General features: G+C 39.3%; 2 protein-coding genes and 1 long non-coding RNA gene across 4 annotated transcripts; 2 read left to right on the top strand and 1 right to left on the bottom strand.

Annotated features, from left to right (window-relative positions):
* Positions 1-290: 290 nt before the first annotated feature.
* Positions 291-1,256, top strand: LOC103403857 (uncharacterized). 2 transcript variants are annotated; one of them, XR_003768324.2, is made up of 2 exons: positions 291-529; positions 809-1,256. It is a non-coding gene; the product is annotated as an uncharacterized lncRNA (long non-coding RNA). The 2 variants fall into 2 exon arrangements; XR_524247.4 differs by having other exon boundaries at positions 724-1,256.
* A 10,464-nt stretch (positions 1,257-11,720) lies between these two features.
* Positions 11,721-14,047, top strand: LOC103418365 (uncharacterized). Its single transcript, XM_029092246.2, has 3 exons — positions 11,721-11,862; positions 12,626-12,767; positions 12,986-14,047. Exons 2-3 carry the CDS (start codon positions 12,687-12,689, stop codon positions 13,607-13,609), a joined length of 705 nt encoding a protein of 234 aa, XP_028948079.1. The 5' UTR covers positions 11,721-11,862; positions 12,626-12,686; the 3' UTR covers positions 13,610-14,047.
* Positions 14,048-15,750: 1,703 nt separating this feature from the next.
* Positions 15,751-19,357, bottom strand: LOC103418366 (BTB/POZ domain-containing protein SR1IP1-like). The gene is made up of 5 exons (XM_008356493.4): positions 18,544-19,357; positions 18,231-18,300; positions 17,435-18,052; positions 16,817-17,356; positions 15,751-16,488 (listed from the first exon to the last, which is right to left on the bottom strand). Exons 1-5 carry the CDS (start codon positions 18,651-18,653, stop codon positions 15,946-15,948), a joined length of 1,881 nt encoding a protein of 626 aa, XP_008354715.3. The 5' UTR covers positions 18,654-19,357; the 3' UTR covers positions 15,751-15,945.
* Positions 19,358-20,646: the final 1,289 nt, after the last annotated feature.

Below are 20,646 nucleotides of genomic sequence, written 5' to 3'. Positions count from 1 at the left end.
TGAGGTGCTTAAAAAAAAAAACACCTATGAAAAAAAACTGTGAGGGTTTTAGGTGTTTGGTAAACTCAAAAAAAATAGCTTATTTTAGAAGCTGCTGTGAGAATAAGCTGAAATCAAAGGAAAAAGCTGAAGCTGCTATTTGTAGCTTTGGAAAACTGACTTTTTTTCAAAGCACATGGAGCTACAGTGCTCCTTTAATGAAAGGACCCATTATCAGACTACTTTTTTTTCCAAAAGCTTTTTTACAAAAAAGTTTACCAAACGCTCTGCTGATTTATTTCACAGCCGCTTATTCTCACAGCACAGCCGCTTATTCTCACATCAACTTTTTTTCAAAGCACAGCAATACCAAACCAGCTCTTAATCCGAACCCACTTATTTTATACTCCTCACACCCGGTTATTTATCCCGTCTAAAACCTATGTATTATTAGTCCGGTGGATCCTCTCACTCACTCAATCCCTCATGCAGCAGTACTCTCCTTCCACTCTCGCATTTCCTGCTCGCTCTCTCGTCTGGATAGCTGCAGGTCAGTCTCCATCGTCTTCTTTTTTTTCTCTCTTTGTTCCTTCCTTCTCTTTTACACACACATCTCCCACCTCCTCCGTCTCTCCCTCTCTCTCTCTCTCCCCGTTACAGTCATACAATAGTAGTTGTAGTAGTAGGAACCCTTTTTAAATGTTCATCTGTCCTTTAAATTAATACATGAAATTTTGGAAATAGGGTATTTGTTGTATTGATTTGGTGGGTTTTCTGTTCTGGTTGTGGTTGTGCTCCTGCTCAATTGTTTGACAATTGTCCGAGTTAGTTCGCCTTCGATCTCTAACAAGAACAATTTTAATCAAACTTTCCATGGGTTGAAGGAGGAAGAAATTATTCAAATTCTTCCGATCTGGGCTCCGATGAGGAGAGGGATATCAATTTGCATCTGGGCTCTACCAAGAAGGACGAAGCCAAGAAAGGGAGCTTGACTTTCTCTGATTATGGTTGATTTCTGGGCTTCAACAAGAAGGACGAAGATGAGGAAGACAATCTAGGCTTCAACCATTAAAAATATTTATTTTTGGGATTTTTGTTTTTGGTTAATCTGTGTGTGGATTTTACAAGGATTCTAAAAGTTGGATTTTTCCATAAATTTTTGTAATTTTTTGGAATCCTGCTTAAATTCATATGTATATTGCTGAAACTGTATTCAAGAAATGTTGTATACCAAACACGGTATAAATAATACGGTCTTGGTCCAATATTGCACTAAACTTCTGATTAATTAGTCAGTACTATTCGATAACTATTTATCCTATCCAATTGAAATAGTTAATACAGTCCGAGCTGCCAAATGAGGTCTAATACAGTCCGAGCTGCCAAATGAAGTCTAAGTGGCTATATAAATCACATTTAATGAAGCTAATTTCTATAGGATAATATTTGGAGGAATGCACATATCACACGCAAATAGTGATTTATCGCGGTGGCGTAAAATAATTATGTCTATACATCTTGATGTGGGTTTGATTACCACCAATTCTCCTCCATTCCAACGACTAACAATTTAACTCATTAATGTTATCGTTTATCAAAACAAAATGCACATATAACACCACTTACAAATAACGTTTGTCAAAGAAAATGCACATATTATACTGCTTACAAATAAGGTATTGCATCCATCCATATGAAACAAGTCGACAGTATGAGTACCAAGTAATATATTCATTCAACATGAATACTGCTCATCTATTTAATACATTTAAATGATTAAACAATGTACAATTCAAATGATTCTTTTGTAAAGATAATATTCAAATAAATATTAAAAAAGCTAAAATGTTCTAAACATAGAACTTATCCGATGAAGATACATTATTCAGAAGAGTGAAATATGTACATGCTCTATTAAGGAATACAAGTTTTATCCATTTCTATTCGCATTTTCTTTATCTAAAAAAATAAATTGATACACATAGTCATGGAAAGTCATGGGCCATACCCTTCAAGGTGTTGGGTAGCATATGGATAATCGGAGTTGGGTCATATTTTTTATTTTTGGTTATTACTAATAATTTTTTATTTTGTAGTTGTCCTTGCATATTTTTTCCACACTTTTTTTGGTCGACAAGAAACCATAGATTGGTTTCTTGTTGATCCCCACCAACAATACATAGGAGTCATTAAACATTGCTTAATGAAATGTGGAATGAATTTGTATAGTCAAACAAAGTATGTAAAACTTTATGGGGGCGTTTGTTACACCGGATTATCTCACACTGGACTAACTTTAGGGACTAAGCTGGATTGGCTTGGCATGGACTAAGTAATATAAGAATAATGAAACGTTTGATGTAGTGTTGGACTAAATCACGGATTAAATTATTTTATAGCTAAAATACCTTTTTGTCATTTTCTTATTCATTTTATTAATATTTACACACTTTTTTTTTTTGATTCTCTCTCCCCATCCCTCTACTTTTCTTCTCTGGTTTGCATTTTCTTCTTCGCAAGCCCAGATTTGCTTCCACTAATAATCAAACCCAGAAACTTCCTCTTCTTTTCATTTGCTTTCTCTTCAATTAAAACTCATATTTCTCTTATTTTAATTTACTTTCTCTAAATATCAAACCCAGAAAAATCCCTTTTTTTTTTTCAATTTGCAAAGGCTCGGATCGTCGGATATGTCGACGACAAACTTGCAGACGCATCCTCCTGGCAGAGCGCTTGGCAACCTCAAGGAGGATGCAAAGGTTAGTGGCACGAGATCTGGAGCTATAGCCTACAGGTAGGGCCTGTGCGAGAGCTGGAGCTACTGAATCGGTTGATTGCAGCCCGAGAAAGAAGAAAAGCTTAATTGCGGTGGTTGGGGATCTGTGGAAGACGAAGAGGAAGACGACTAAGGAAGACAACTGAGGAAGTCAAAGCATCAGCACGGTGCTGAAGCGAAGCGATGTTTCTTAGCAATCCCCCATCCTTTTTGCCTGGCCTCGCTAAGCCCAGCTAGCGAAGAGTTTAGTCGGAATGAGTCCGAGCTAGTCCCATTAAATTTAGTCTTGGCTGGCACCAAACATGGCTTAATATTCTTAGCTAAGCTAGTCCAGTCCAGTCCAGTGAGGCCTAGTGAGTGCAAACAAACACGCCCTATATGGCTATCATAAACACAAACGTAATTCTATAAAAGGTTCTTAAAATTTAATAATTATTTAACTATTCGATTAAATTTGAAAAAATTTTAAAATTTAAATGAAAAATATAATTTGTTCATTTATTATTTAGAGCAAGTCCACCGGGAACAAAATGTCCCAACCCTCAGTCCAAAAAACAAACTGGCCCTCAGTCAATTTGCTCCAGCCCACAAAGTTGCCTGGCACCCAGCCCATGCCAGGCAACAGACCAGTCCAATTTTGACAGACCTAAGAGCCGGCCTATTTGGCTGGCGCTTGCAAGACAATCGTTCGTGGGCGCGAGTAGCCGACAAGGCTGCAGAGGGCTGTCAGCCCATCAGCGACGTGGCATGCTCATAGCTGTTGGATTTCCAACCGCTAGTTTTTGTAAACCATTGGATTTCCAACAGTAAAAAAAAATTAAAATTGACTTTTAAAATGGACCGTCCGATCACAGATCAACGGTCCACGTTTTTTCCCCCAAAAAATTAAGAATTTCACTTTTAAAAAAAATACATAAATTTTTTAATAAATTTAGATATTATTATTATTATTATTATTTTATTTTTTATAAATTCAGAAATTAAAAATAAAATTATTATTTTATAATAAAAAATAATGATATTTTAATAATTTGGAGTAGGCTATTTTTTGTTAGGGTTGAAGATGCTTTGATTTATTACTGTTCACTAAGATATATTACTATTTACTTGAGTGGATAAATACGCTGGGTGCTGACATAAAATTCTTAGGGATGAACTTGCTCTTAACTGTTAGATAATATACGATCCCTTGGATTGAGCTAGTGTGTTGTTTGAGTTGTTCTGATTTGTACGTGAATAAAGTGGGCGTGGGTACGTGGGACCAGAGAACAGTACAAGGGCGTGGCTCATGCTTTTTCAGCAACCCCGATGGACCCACGGCCCCATACAACTGCACCTCCACGCACCGGCAACGCGTGCTTCCGTGTCCACCCACCAAACCTCCCTCACTCCGTCCCCCCGTCTCTCTCCCTCCCACCTCTCTTTCTCTCATCTTTACATAAAATAAATAAGTAAATAAATAAATAATACATCACGAGATCATACGAAAAAAGAAAAAGTATAAAATACCTGGAGATCACGAAACTCAACACCACATCTTATTGATAACCACGACTTCAGAGACCGTCACAGACGATCGATTTGATCGCACTCCTCTTTTTATTTTATTATTTTTTTTTATAATTGATATAAAAATTTTATATTATAGTGATCTTGCGTAACATGCATGATGATCCCCTTATCTTGCATAATTTTCATGGCCATGGATAATTGGATTCGATCCTCTTTTCCAATCTGTCACTCGACAAATTAACATTAACAAAATAATATCATTGAGCAAATGACAAAACCCACTCCAACAATTAGAAACCAGAAACATATTTTGTTTATGAATTATCCATCTTTTTTTGCCATCAAATTTTCGTGTGATATGCAGCCATTGCATATATTCACTATTTGGGTCCACTTCTCTGGACGGTTTGATTTTGGTAACACCCCCACTCACATGTCCAACCAACGGCTATATTAATCATTCTACTAGGTCTTGGTCTTTGCTTATTCTTATTAGGTGGAAAGTCAGCATCAACTCATGCGAATGTTAGAATGAGTCGTGTATGAGCTGATTCTGATTATTATTTGTGAGATGTGAATGATAAAATTGGTCGTGTGTGGGCTAATTTTTGCTATTATTTGTGAGACACCTTATAAATATAAATGGTCAAAATCAATATAAGACGTGTATGCAATTGAAAATCACACTTATTGTCTCAATTTATACAACAATTAAAACAACTTTTATAATTATTTTCTTGGCTGTTGACGCCGAGCTTAGGATTTACGAGAAATTTGTTGAGCGTTTTATATTTGCGATCATGCATAATTAATTACTAATTATGGAAGCCATCATTGAATTTAGTTGTCATTTAGAAATGATTTATTATAATAATAATCTTATTTCATTAACAAGTTATTGAGCATCTACCCATACTTGTGTGTGTACATAACGATGAATGATGTGGCTTGTTATGTTCTCGTACAATAGATGATCACTACATCTTCACAGTCTAGCTTATTACATAATAACATACGAAATTATGTGTAAGATCAGAAATTATGCTATGAAAGAAAAAGAATTTTCGAAGAATCTAATAACTCAACCCCACCCATCATACATTTGATGATTTACAATGTACGCTTACATAGAAAAGATATGCATGGTTTCTTAAACTTTACCCTTAATTAAATTAAAATGGAAAACGACAAGGCTAAATTAATAGAAAGTAGAATCACAATGATCTAAAGCTTCTGTGGGAGTGTGCTGGATTTGATCGATATCTCATGTTCATTCTTTAATTTAGGAGAAATTCTTAAATAGGAATTTCTGTATACAAGTTTTTTTTATTTTTAATATTTTTAATTTTTTATACATCGATATATTAACATCAAGAAGTAGATGAATAAGTTGATATCGAATTTGTTATTTACGATATTTTAATTAAAGTTTCTCACTTACAAATAAAGATGAATATCAATACCATTCAACCGTATACAAACTTCTTTGCTATACTATTCATAAGATACATGCTTATTGTACGGTCGTGATCTAATTGTCGGCAGGCCAGGCCATGCCACGATACTCTTCTCATTTTCATATTAACATGCCTTGTACTGTTGTACAAATTATACAATTAGAACACATAATCGAGACAACTGTAGATTTGGATATATTATTCTCGGGTGCATGTGAATCACTGTGTTGTAAGTTTAAGCTGTTATTCTACTGATTGTCTTTTGAGTTGAGCAATGTACCTAGTTTATGATCCTTAACAATTATAAAAATAATTAATCACAAAGAGATTAGATAAAATACAAACTGATCAATATCTCTATATTATATATTTCAATTAAATAATATTTGCGTTGCTGGACTTGTCTGGGGAGGCATCTCTTTCACAAACCTTGAATCACATTGGCTAAGAGCACTGGGATTTGTTGGGCATGCCTCAAAACCTAACTGCAACAGCAGCACTTTGGTTTCTGTGTGTGAAAGAGAGATTCTTAAATTCTTCAATTAATTATTTTTTAATTTTTCTAAATGTACTTAAAGCTGTAAACTCCGCCTATGTCTTACATGGCCGGTCCCAAGCCCGGATAAAGGAGGAGGGGGAGGGCGTCAGGTAGTCGACAGCCGGCACTCCATGATCACGTCGAATCCTTATGAAAATGAATCCAGAAGGATAAGATTAGGAATGAGGATATCCGGGGTAAAGTAGGAGTAGCCGAAATTGAAGGAAAGATGAGAGAAAATCGGTTACGGTGGTTTGGACATGTGCAAAGAAGGCCTACTGACGCTCCGATTAGAAGATGCGACTATGGGACAGAGGTTCAGGGCCGAAGGGGTAGAGGAAGACCTAGGAAAACTTTGGAAGAGACTCTAAGAAAAGACTTAGAGTACTTGGATCTAACGAAGGACATGACACAGGATCGAGCACAATGGCGTTCTAAGATTCATATAGCCGATCCCACTCAGTGACTTGGATTTTCCAAGTCTCCAACCGAGAAGTTTTCCTCACTCGGGAAATTAAGGGAACACTACCCCAACCTACATGCTCCACTCAGAAAGCTTCAACATACAAGCTTCAACATACAAGCTTCAACAAAAGAAAATTCAAAGAACTTAGCGAAGAAGGCTTTGGTGTATTTAACACAATACGTTGAAATGAAGGAAAGCTTATTTATTGATATTCCCGATAAGCTACAAATATGTACATATACATGAGTCAAAATAAACACACAAGAGGGAGCCTTCACAAAGGTTGCTTAGGAGAAGTCTCAGCAGTCGGTAGAGCCCCAGAAAGAGAAGGCACCGGAGGGGGATCATTTGGAGCCTCAGTACTGGACAGAACCCTAGAAGGAGGAGGCATCAGAGGTTGATCATTTGGAGCTTCATTACGCGGTACAGCCCCAGAAGACGAAGGCAATAAATGCCTTTGGAACAAACCCACAAATCTCTGATGATCAAGTAAAACCTGACCATCAGTTTCCTTCATCTGGTCAAGCTTCCTCTTCATGTTTGTAGCATAGTCATGTGCGAGCCGGTGCAACTATTTATTCTCATGCTTGAGCCCTCTAATCTCCTGTTTGAGACTCATCACTTCAGCCGCCAATGATTCAACTTGGCGGGTTCGAGCAAATAGGCGTTGGGCCATATTAGACACAGAACCTGCACACTGAACACTGAGAGCCAGCGAATCCTTAACAGCTAACTCATCAGACCGTTTGGAAAGTAGTCTGTTATCTTTGGGAGTGAGAAGGTTCCTGGCCACCACCGCAGCGGTCATATCATTCTTCATCACGGAATCCCCAACGGTAAGAGGACCAGTAGGGGAGACGAAGGATGGGCGCCATATGTTGTCTGGAGAAGGCGGGGCTGCCTCTTCAACAAGGTTCAAGTCAAAACGACGGTCGGAGGGGCCAGACATTTTCAAAGGTGTTGAAGAGAGAAGAGGTCGGACAAATCAAGATCTTAGAAGTGCAAGAATGAAGCTTCTACTGGTGGAGATTCAAGTGTGCTTTGGAACTTAATGATAGCCCCTATAAAAATCTGCACTCGACGGAGCTTCAGAAATCGAAGAGGCGCCTGCTCAGAAATCGAAGAGGCGTTTGCTTTCTCAAAAGTTGGGCTACTTAGAGATCACGAGGGTTGATCTCAGAAATCGAAGAGGTGTTTGCTTTCTCAAAAGTTGGGCTGCTCAAAGACCACGAAGGCCGATCTCAGAAATCGAAGAGGCGCTCGCTTTCTCAAAAGCTGGGCTCCCCAGAGACCACGAGGGCCGATCTCAGAAATCGAAGAAGCACCTACTTTTCCAACCTTGTCAGCACCTGTCACACGCACACTCAGCTTTGCGGAAATTATGGGCATTCTGTCAAAGACTTCTGAGGAAGTAGAAAACACATGAATCTTACTGTTCAATCACCCATTTCCCACACGCAACAATAGCTCATGGGTACCACAGATAACTTTGCCAAAGTTCTCTGCCAAAGTTGAGCACGTGAAGCTTGCAGCTCCCACTACATCGCTCTGACCAAGAAGGGTAAAAGAATAGCAAAGAAACAGCACTAACAAAGTTTAGACCCATAAATTTTTGAAGGTCTAGCTACCATATTATTACCCACAAGGGTAAAGGAACAGTACCACTGCTGGATAATTGGAAAGTCCCTGTGTGTCAACCTCTGTGCTTCGTGGCAAGGTAGACTAGCAAACATGCCCAACCTTTACTCACATTCGAGAAAACACTCCCAATAAGATTGCTTGCTCCAAAATCGAAGATGCACCGTCCTCCGAATCTAAAGAGCCAGACTCCCAACATGACTATTTTCTTAAAAATCGAAGAGAGGGTAAAGGAACAGTACCATTGCTGGATAATTGGAAAGTCCCTGTGTGTCAACCTCTGTGCTTCGTGGCAAGGTAGACTAGCAAACATGCCCAACCTTTACTCACATTCGAGAAAACACTCCCAACAAGATTGCTTGCTCCAAAATCAAAGAGGCACCGCTCTCCGAATCTCGAGAGCCAGACTCCCAACATGATTACTTTCTCAAAAATCGAAGAGACACTGCTCCCCGAATCTCGAGAGCCAGACCCCCAGCATGATTGCTTTCTCAAAAATCGATGAGGCATCGTTCTCCGAATCAATCGAAGAGGCGCTCGCTTTCTCAAAAGCTGGGCTGCTCATAGACCACGAGGGCCGATCTCAGAAATCAAAGAGGCACCTACTTTTCTAGCCTTGTCAGCACCTGTCACACACACTTAGCTTTGCAGAAATTATGGGCATTCTGTCGAAGACTTCTGGTGAAGTAGAAAGCACATGAATCTTACTGTTCAATCACTCACTTCCCACACGCAACAATAACTCATGGGTACCACAGATAACTTTGCCAAAGTTGAGCACGTGAAGCTTGCAGCTCCCACTACATCGCTCTGACCAAGAAAGGTAAAAGAATAGCAAAGAAACAGCACTAACAAAGTTTAGACACATAAATTTTGAAGGTCTAGTTACCATATTATTACCCACAAGGGTAAAGGAACAGTACCACTGCTGGATAATTGGAAAGTCCCTGTGTGTCAACCTCTGTGCTTCGTGGCAAGGTAGACTAGCAAACATGCCCAACCTTTACTCACATTCGAGAAAACACTCCCAACAAGATTGCTTGCTCCAAAATCGAAGAGGCACCGTCCTCTGAATCTAAAGAGCCAGACTCCCAACATGACTACTTTCTCAAAATCGAAGAGAGGGTAAAGGAACAGTACCATTGCTGGATAATTGGAAAGTCCCTGTGTGTCAACCTTTGTGCTTCGTGGCAAGGTAGACTAGCAAACATGCCCAACCTTTACTCACATTCGAGACAACACTCCCAACAAGATTGCTTGCTCCAAAATCGAAGAGGCACCGCCCTCCGAATCTCGAGAGCCAGACTCCCAACATGATTACTTCCTCAAAAATCGAAGAGACACTGCTCTCCGAATCTTGAGAGTCAGACCCCCAGCATGATTGCTTTCTCAAAAATCGAAGAGGCATCGTTCTCCGAATCTCGAGAGCCATATACCACAGACCACTTTTTCAAAGTGCTCTGACAGAGTTAAAACATGTGAAACTGGCAGCTCCCACTACTGTGCTATGACCAAGCAGGGTAAAGGAATAGCATTACTACTTGTTGTTAGGGAGACTCCTATATATGTCGACCTCCATCCCCAACGGACAGGCAGACTTGCAAAAATGCTCAACCCTTCATCATATCTGAGAGGGCACTCCCAACGAAGCCTTTCGAAATATTCAGCTTTCTTTCCCCCCGATAATACCTCTGCAAACAAGCTATACTAGAGCAAGAATATCTCATATCATCAGGGTTAAAAGCAAGAGTATCCCATATCATGCTTTTTCCCTGTCTTTTCTTTTGGCCTTGTTTTTACCTGCAAGACAAGGAGAAAGAGAGCAATCAGTCAGCACTTGGAATCAAGCTTCCAGCCAGGAACTGACTGCCTGGAACCCCTTACCTGATTACTTACCTGGCATTGCTCTCGAGTACTCATCTTCAACATCTTATGTTTCCAGGGAAGATTCCGCATCTGCTTGAGGAACAGATAGGGCAAGTGCGAAGGATACAAGGAAGCATGTGGAGACAAGCGTAACAGCACACGTGCCGATACATCCATTACTCTGTCAAAAGCAAAAGTATCCCATATCAGCAGGGTCGAACGTACTCTAGATTTGATGGACTTGTTTTGACCCTCAAATTCTTCAGTCGGCCTTATACTCTGGAGGAAACCAAAAAACTCTCCAGCTCAGTTCAAGAATAAGCCTGTGGAACGTTACTTCTTCAAAAGCAAAAGTATCTCATATCATCTCTTCTCATTTTTCTTCTCTTTATCCTTCATGCTGCTGCAAGATGGGGAGAAGGTGAACAATCAGTCGGAGCTCTGATTGCTTACCTTGTCTGTCACCTCTTTCAGCAGACCCCCTAGCTCGGCGACTTGGGGGACTCCTACTACATGGTTTGTATCGCGCTTGACCAAGCCTGAAACTACAAGTAAGCTTCAAGTGAAATTGATACATTACCTTGTGCATCTCCACCAGTTAAAGATACCACCCCTGGATGGAGGAAGAGTACTTCCAGAGAAGATGCCACATCTACCTATGAGACAGATAAGGCAAGTCAAGACGACACCACACTCCGATACTTAGAGGTTTCGTGATTACGAGATCATTCTCCCACAATATTTCCTAATGTCATTTGTACTAAATCATTCACTTGTACTCACTAAAGGAGAGCTTGAACCTATGTACTTGTGTAAACCCTTCACAATTAATGAGAACTCTTCTATTCCGTGGACGTAGCCAATCTGGGTGAACCACGTACATCTTGTGTTTGCTTTCCTATCTCTATCCATTTATATACTTATCCACACTAATGACCGGAGCAATCTAGCGAAGATCACAAAAAGCGACCGTTTTCGCTACCTAGGATCTATCTTGCAAGAGAACGGAGAATTAGATGGAGATCTCAACCATAGAATACGACCTGGACGGATGAAGTGTAAGAGTGCATCCGGCGTGTTATGTGACCGTCGTAGGCCACTGAAGCTCAAGGGAAAATTGAAGGAAAGATGAGAGAAAATCGGTTCCGGTGATTTGGACATGGGCAAAGAAGGCCGACTGACGCTCCGGTTCGAAGATGTGACTACGGGACAGATGTTCAGGGCCGAAGGGGTAGAGGAAGACCTAGGAAAACTTTAGAAGAGACTCTAAGAAAAGACTTAGAGTACTTGGATCGAAAGGAGGACATGACACAAAACCGAGCGCAATGGCGTTCTAGGATTCATATAGCCGACCCCACTTAGTGGGAAAAGGCTTTGTTGTTGTTGTTGTTACTTAAAGCTGTAGTATATCCTGATAGGGAATGTGAAGGCAAGTTCATATTCTACAAAACAGAAGCTAAGCCTTGCTGCTGTATATATTTGCATGTTTGAAGAGCTTTTTGCCTTTCTTTGAAACAGTGCTTTTTCCAAACAGTGCTTTTATTTCTGTTGCCTTTTGCTTATTCTTCAAAAGAACACAAGCTGTAGTTAATCTCCTCAGCTCTTGAGTACCTCTTTCTGAAACGTGCAGGTCAGAGATTCAAATTTGATCATTCTTTCAGTCATATAGATTTGTTCTTTGTCTTTATGTTTTACTGTTATTGCAAAAGCATGTAATTGGGGTTTTGATATTGTTTGGACTGCTCAACTCATCTAAGTTGGTTAGAACCGTTACAACCGTATGCTCCTCCTATGCACACACGTTTGAGCCATCTCTCTCATAGTTTAGATACTATCGCTCGAATCAAACAAAAAATTGTTTGGAATGCAAACAAGTTTGATTTTGGAGGCTGATTTTTATATGGAAAGGAATCTAAATTAATTCCCAGCAGTTACTATTTGCAACTGTATATCGCTGTGATGTCATCATCTGGGATTTTGGGAGGTACGCAACTTGAACAGAAAAAGGATGTTTAATTACCACTTAAATGAAAAGGGTAAAAAACAAAACAAAATTCAACAGTAGGTAGCTGAGAAAAATCGGTAAAAGCATAAAATAATTTACAGATGATTTAGTACTGTGCTGCTGATATAAGTGAGGCCCTGTGAAGCTGGAAGATATTTTTGTTGTGGTCCAAAATTGGCTGAAGCAAGAAGTGGAAAAAGAAGCAGACAAATTATACTAAAAGCAGTTTGCTGATATAATCCATTTGTATTGGTGTTTGCAACTCATCATAGCAAGTGCTCTCTTTGTTTCTATGCAGAATATAAACCATCATGTTTCTAGCACATTAGTCATTCCTTCCTATCTAAATACATTTTCTGCCTTTTTTTTCTTCATTTGTGCACAACAGTGTCAGACTTTCACAAGTCGGGATATATTCTTGCAAAGGTTGCCAAATTAAACTTCTAAGTATGGAGAAGCTTCTGAAGCCATATGATAAGGAGTATATGAGGATGGCCATCCTAAAGCATGAAGAAACTTTCAAGGAGCAGGTAATAAATGATAATTTCAGGGTAGTGATTTTTACAGTCCCGTTTTCTCCTTCCGCACTCCTCCCCTTATTTCCGTCTATTCTTTCTCCCTTGATTTATTCAGTCTGAAGGCCAGGAAAAGAAACCTGGGGAGTGCGGAAATCACTTCTGTAATTCTATTCTAATCTGTTCACTCCTTTCTGTTTTAGCTTGTGTCTAAACTTGAGTTAGTGCTGCAGGTCTATGAACTTCATAGGCTGTATCATATGCAGAACATATTGATGAAAAGCTCCATCGGGAAAGGCAGGCCCAATGGACAGAAACAAGAGAGTTGGAATTTAAATTATCATCAGAACCAAGAGGCACAATTTAACCCACAAAGGAAACTAGATTTAGAACAGCCTGCAGCAGCAGGAGCAGAAGAGTTCATTGCAGACACAGATGGAGATGATGGGGTGCTCGAGATCATAGATGAGAGTGAGATTGAGTTGACTCTGGGCCCCACCAGATACAACAACAACAACAGCAACAGAAGCAGCAGCAGCAACGGAAGGAAGAGAGGAGGAGAGGCAGCAGCCCTAACGTTATCAGATTCAGCAGGTCCAAGTAGCTTCTCATCTTCTTGTTCTACTGGATCAAGCCATGCAATAAACAGGCAAAGTAGTTTCTCCAGGAGGAACAATCAGAGTAGTACACATGGGCAGCTGCTGCCTGCTGACATGGCCTCAGGAGGGTACAGAAGAGGTGGAGGTAGTAAAATCAGCGGCAGCAATGTTAATGGTGGCGAAGAACAGTTAAGACAGGATGAGAGGCTAAAACTGCCTCATTGGCTCTTCCAAGTTTTAAGCTTGAACATGACTTGAGATGATCTGATATGATTTTTGGACCTCTTCTTCTTACTTCTTGACTAATATGTGATTGATGATGTTTGGGTGAACTTCTGATATGAGCTTCTAATTAGTTGGTTAATTTTCTATTGTGATGGGTGGAGTTTTGTATAAAGATCATCATTTGTCTCCATTGCTTTATTTCCATTTTCAGTTTTATAAAGAAATGTAATGAATATGATGAAATGGAGATGAGTAGCCACGGATAGGTTTTACCGTGTAACTAGGCGTTACGAGAGAGATAAAGAAAAGTGATGTACTCGTAATTACACTACACTCAAGATTATGCTCTACTCACTTTGATCAGCAGAGATATTATCTTGTCACCTTATCACTGGTGACAAGAGGATTGTTTGAGTGTATTTTTTAAATACGTGATAAATATGTATTGGATGAATGATGCTATTGAGACTATATATCTTGGTTGGCTCTCGAACACAATCAGCACAACACTCCATCAGGGTTCATGGACAACTTGACAAAAGGGGAATCTTTTTTCATCTTAAGATGCTGTGTGTTCAAGCACCTACGCTGTTGACAAAAGAAAGTTTATCTTATCTTATAGTTACCTGACAAAAGGAGATAGTCTTGTCAAACCTTATCCTCCACAGTCTACACGCAAGCTCAAATGTTTTCTAGCAACATTGTCGAAAGGGGATAATGACACGTTTACTTACCTGAAATAAGTATTTGGAATTATTCCAACTAATGATTATTTCTACGTTTATTAACACATAAGAAGTAACGAAAGGATTCCTAAGGAGGATTTCCTTAAGCATAAGTTATTATCCATGATTAGAATCAGAAGAGACCAAATGTAGATTTCTTTCTTCTTCTCGTGGTGACTTATCATCTGGACGGTTGTATTGCACCTTCTCATAATTTGTAAAAATAATGGTTACAATTGTGAGAGAAAGTGGAAAACTGAGGAATCTAAAGTTATATGCTACTGAGGTGGTGATAAAGTCTGACTTCTCCGAGTTCTATTTCATCAGGGGTTTCAAATTTTGAATTACTTGTTCTGATCACTAAATGATATGTTCTGCAAAGAAGAAAAAAACCTTGTTTGCATCAAATTATCTGCAAATAAAGTCATCTACACAACTTAAAGAACGTGTAAATTCTCAACGATTCATTCATTCGCAAGTCCGATTCCTCCCACCTCCGTTCATCAAAGATTAATTAAGGCCTTCAATTCACAAAGATTCAAACTAAACGATAATGTCAGTACTTTAGGGTTTGGTTAAGGTCATGAGTCCTTTTTATGAAGTCATCACATATAATAGAAAGCATCTCTTCAGGGTTGCATGATAATTTAGCCCCCGACATGATCAACATGCTGCACTGCTAGAGTGTCTGTCTAGCTACTCTTTAACTTTTTCACAAAGGGTTTAATCATTTGAGCACAGACCCCACAAACGCAGTAATGGTATGGTACAGTAGGTCTATTTTGGTTTCAGGACAGGGTCCTAGCTACAAACAAAAGCAGCTGTTTGGATTGAAACAGAAGGATGCCTGTGGACTATACTAGTTGGAGGTTAAGATTTGTGGTGTGTTTACTTATTCATAATTGACTTATAAACAAGGGAATTGATTCTCACTCTTTTTCTTCTTTTACACATTTTGTTGATTTCTGACATTTAGATTGTACAAATCAAAGAAGAATTGAGCGGAAGAAGAAAAATGATGTGTGAAATTATTTTCCAACAAACTAGTGGGGTGGATGTAAGCAAATACCATGTTCTTCTACAGTAAAACTAGTTTAAACTCGTGTTCATAATCTATGCATAGTACGCGCCCTATTTAGTAATACGGAATGCAAGCTCAAAATGAGCGTACCAACGGAGCATTGCCGTTTAATATTGATTCCAAATAGGTAAACATGTAATAAGAGTGCGCCTTTTCTGTTTCTTTCTTTAATTTCTTCTTGATGACCAGATGCACTAAACTAGTTGGAGATTACATGGATATAGCAATCAAATTTTACCACAAACGATCATACATACACACATTTTCAAGACTGCAACACCAAGCCCATTACTGTGGCTCAGTTTTTGCTATAAACAAACTTCAACTGAAAAAGATTATACTCAGCCTCTCCACTCTTTTATACTCAATGCCATTAAATCGTGTAATCTTATTCAAAGCGAAGTGGCAATGTTATTTACAATGACATCACACAAAGCACAACAAAGATGGAACAAATTAGAAATTCAAGTTACAAATTATCCCAAGCCTAAACAAAGCAAACAAAGGCAATTGAATTTAGACTTCTCATAAAGCAGCATAGAGCTCAGTTACACACTGAAGCTTCAGGAAATTGAATGCCGCCGATCTTTGGCAGGTTTTGTTCGGCCTTTGGCACCGGTAGGTGTCACTCCATCTGCACGCACAAAGGGAGAAAGCTTCCCAAGTTTTTTCGATACTGAGTTTATGAATGATTTTCGAGGCAGCGGAGGTTTGTCAGCAGATGTTGGAGTGTTTCCCATTGGACTGATCATTGCTGTTCTCGTAGTAGACGTTTCGAGTTCTTTCAGTTTCATTTTCATCTTCACCAATTCCATTTTCAGCTCCTCGTTTTGTCTGCGCAAGATGGTGAGCTCATCAGGAACTGGGTGGATATCAGTGGAGTATAAGCTCCCTTTGGATGGAAGAACAGAGGATTCAGCACCAATGGAATTGCCATTCATGACGTCTCGAAGACGCTGCTGCTCATAGTATAGCACTTGTACAACAGTTTGAACAGGAAGCCGGTCATTCTGCGCAGCGTGAGCGCAGGCCTCGCGCGAAAGTTTCTGGCAGTCCATCATACTGCACACTTTCTTTCTCTCCATATCACTCAGAGCAGGATGAGCCTGTGAAATGTTACAAGATAGGTGAATTAACGTAAAAACTTGTATCAGAAAATGCCATTTGAATCCAGCTGAGAGATGTTTTGATCCCATGGCAATTTCATCTCTATTAAAACGGAAGGGTAGTTATTTTCACACTCTGAATTCTCATTTTGCAGTCCTCCCCTTGTTTCTGTTCCTCGATTCTCCCTTGATTTATACAATCCAAGGCTAGAAAAAAGGAAGGAGTTCAGGCGGAGAAAAGGGGAGTGCGAAACTCACTACCCTACATAAAAAGCCTAAATAACCTTTGTAAATACATGCAGCATTCGATGTTAAGAAAGATGTGCACCTTTAGGTAGATATCTATTGCTCTATACATGCCATCTTCTGTTTCCCTTGATTGTTCTGGAATTAGTTCAGCAATGCCTATGAACTTTGAGACAGATACGTTACGGTCAGTGGCTATTTCAGCCAGGTAGTTCTCCATTAGCTTTCCGACACGTTCCATGTCAGTCGGCGGAGGAGAACCAAAATCATCCTCTGCATTATGTCCCAAACGGCTCCCCTGCATTTCATATTCAAGGTAATTCGTCACGATCCTTTGCACAGTGTCGACATCAAGCAATGTGTCCCCGGTATAGGAATATGATGGAATCAAGAGATCATCTAAAACAGCCTGTGCCAATTGAAACCCCATTCTCTTCTCCAAATCTAGCTGGCAAGCAACTGTTGTCTCCAGGGTTTTCGCAGCACGAAGAAGCATGGAAAGAAAGCTAACCGACATTGCATTTTTCGCCCTTGGCAGAAGACTCACAATTGTTTCTAAGACAACCCTCTTCTCGTGCTCTTGTCGCGGCTCGATTTTCTTCCTCCCCTTTCCAAATATTTCCTATGCCAAAAGAGGATTTATATATCAAGACATGAGCTACTAAACTGAAAATTATGACATTGTGGAGTAAGATCTCACCAAACCTCTTAGCGATTTCTGCGCATAGAGCATGAGTACTGGTCCGAGAGCATATTGCTTAAACCCTCTTGCCATCATTGCAATCATAACACGTTGGAACATATCGATTCTAAGAACAATTAAGTCTTCAGCCCACCAATCCACAACAGGCTTTGGATGATACACAGCTGAAGAAACTGCACCCTCATTGCCGCCATCAGCCCTACTGGACACACTGAACTGGCTCTCTTTGCAGGCTATAAAAGCAATTGCATCTATGCAGCGGTTCACTAATTTTACCTTCTCCGCCATTGGGAGGAAACTTTCTGACATGTGCAAAACAGTAACTGCACCCGCTAGGCTCTTCAATGCCACTTCATTTAAGTATGCATCAGCTCTTCCCACAAGGTTTCCAACCCCGTAGTCCTCAGTCATCAGAAGATACTCTGCCACACATCGGAGCATTGCGATGTTCTCTGTGCTTATCTCGAAATTTATTCCATAGCAGAATTTTGCTGCAAGCTCAAATGCTTCTGATCCGCCCGGAACATCAGATAGTTCAATGACAGATAGATCAGCAGCATCACTCGATTCTGATATCAGTTTCCTTATGTGTCCACACTTCGAAATCAAAGGGAACTGCAATTTTGGTAGGTCATGTTAAAATTAAATAATTTTTAAGCCTTTCCATGTTTGTTTAATTCATCCATACATTAAAACAACAAAAATTAGTGACAAAAATTTAATTTGTACCAAATAATTGTTCTTAGTGCTACTGGTCACATAATTTGATACATGAATCAACACTACAAGTTACCTTGTGCAATGAGAAGGAAACCCCTCCAACATTAATACTAATATCGCTCGGAATCTCCTGCGAAAAAATCCTGCAAGTTTCAAGATACGTTCATTAGTCTTTATCCCTATATTATAGGAGAAATCATTGGAACTAGAAGAGAGAGAGAGAGAGAGAGAGAGAGAGAGAGAGAAATATTTCATGAGCAGAGAGCGTTTATATCTGCACCTGTTTTTGAATACCTCTCCCCAAACATCACTTGTATCAAAAACAGGAATAAAGAAAAAAACACACAGAACCAATTAAAGAGAGAAAGGAAAAGATAGAAGCAAACCATTCACTAGTTCTCTTCAAGGCAGAAGAAAGAAGCTCCTTCTTCTTAAAGGACATGTTGGCTGTGGTAGTGGGTGCAGTACTCTCCTCGCCAAGTTCGATATCCGCCATGGAAGTAACAGTTGAATGTTTATCATGTTCAGTTCTCCATCTCCATCATATAGTACATCAAATAATAGCACAGAGAGAGAGAGAGAGAGAGGAGAGAGAAGGATTGAGCTGCTGCAATTTTACTGTAGTGAAGCAAAAACCCTACGTACGCTGTTTTCAGTACGTTTTTGTTTCGTTTTGACCTTTATCATTCAAACTTCCTTGAATATATAAAGAAGTGAAACAATCATTCTGCAATAATAAGAACAGAAAATATTGAAGCACTAATAATAAACCTGCATTATCCAGCTTCAATCTTCACAAGTAATCATCAGACTTAATGAATTACCCAAAATGCCTTCTTCTTTGGGGAGAGAAACTAGAGAGTGAATACAAGTCAAGGGGTAGGAGGAGGGAACTGAACGAGTGGCATTTGTGATATTATTGGGAGGAAGATGGGTAAAAGAAAAAGAAAAAGATGTAGGGGTTATGGTGTGTGTGGTGTATGGGCATGGGGAAGTTGGGTCGAGAGGATGAGATGGCTTTTGCATGTTTTTAGTGGCAGCCAACGGTATGAAAATCAACGTGGGACGTGGGAAGAGAAACATTCCCATCCACAAAAAAGGTGCCTCATCTTCCTAAACCCTTTCTTTTTCTATGCTTTATTTCTTCTTCAAAATTCACGAGGCCAATGGTAACATGCCTTTCATATCACTGGATGAATCAGCAGGGTTACTTGCCTAACATATATATTGGCTTTTGTTGGGGCTTTTTCTTGATAAGACCTAGATTGCCACCTCTAAACTAGATAAAAATAGAAGACTAATTATTAATGGTTATTTGGAGGCTTTACATGGTATAATCAACTTAGTCATGCTATATCGGGTGAATTGATAATTAGCATACTCTAAAGGATAAGCTCGTCGTTCACCTATCTCATATGATGTGTAAATTAGTTATATCACATGATTACATTTCAATATTACAACAATTTTCCTATATGACAAGTTTATCTGAAGATATTACATGGTATAACCTATGAGTCATGTTATAACAAGTGGATTGATATTTAGTACTATATATCTAAAACATAAACTTGTCGTCCATCTATCTCATGTAACAATAAATTAGTTATACCGCGTGACTGTATTTCAGTGCTACAATGATTTTCCTATATGACCGCACGCATAGGTCACAACTAAAATTTTTTTTTTCCATTTTCGTTCTTTTCTTTTACATGCTAATAAAAGAATAGAACCTTTACAATATGAACCCTCACTGTCGAAGCCCTGTAATTCTTAAACAATATCTGAGAGAAAGTGACAGAACCTCTTTATTTTTCCCTTCCTGGTAAATTTAGCAGGAAGAAAGCCTAATATATGTCCCACAGTCACCTACTTCTACGGGGATACAAACATCAGAATTGAGAGTATTTCTAATGAAAATACACGGTTTGCATAGAGAGTGACTTGAGTTCACTAAATTTCTTCAGCAATAAATGATGCTTGAAAACTTAAAGGAAAGAACAGAACCTACAGACATCAAATGGCTCCACATAGAATGTGCCTTCACATCTTGCCAATGAAGGGAACCTTTCACCGTGGTGATGGATCATTAGGCACCAAATCAAAACACTGATCTCAATCTCTCTGGAATAATTGCACCCCCCCCCCCCCTCATTTCATTGGATTCTGATATCAAATAATGCAGAAAATAAAGTCATTGCTGGGCCCTCAATCAGCCTACCCAGCTCCACCCAGCTTCTCTTTGGTTTTCTTAGCAAAACAATCCTGGGCCTCTAGCTTTCCATTTTTTTTCTCTGTTTCTATTTGTAGTATCTGCCAGTAAATCTGAAATTACAATATTAGAATTTAGATCACATCTAGTCATGGTATATGCAGCAGCTAGAAGCCTAAATTGCTTTCTTTATGAAGATAAATGGTGGTGTGACCTACAGTATAATAGGAGCATCTGATCTCATTCTACAATTTTTTTGAGTGTGGGTAGAGGACAA

This window comes from Malus domestica, chromosome 02, assembly GCF_042453785.1.
Source record: "Malus domestica chromosome 02, GDT2T_hap1".
Classification (NCBI taxonomy): domain Eukaryota; kingdom Viridiplantae; phylum Streptophyta; class Magnoliopsida; order Rosales; family Rosaceae; genus Malus; species Malus domestica.
Note: the sequence above shows the minus strand (reverse complement) of the source record. Positions and strands in the feature narration are given on the sequence as shown.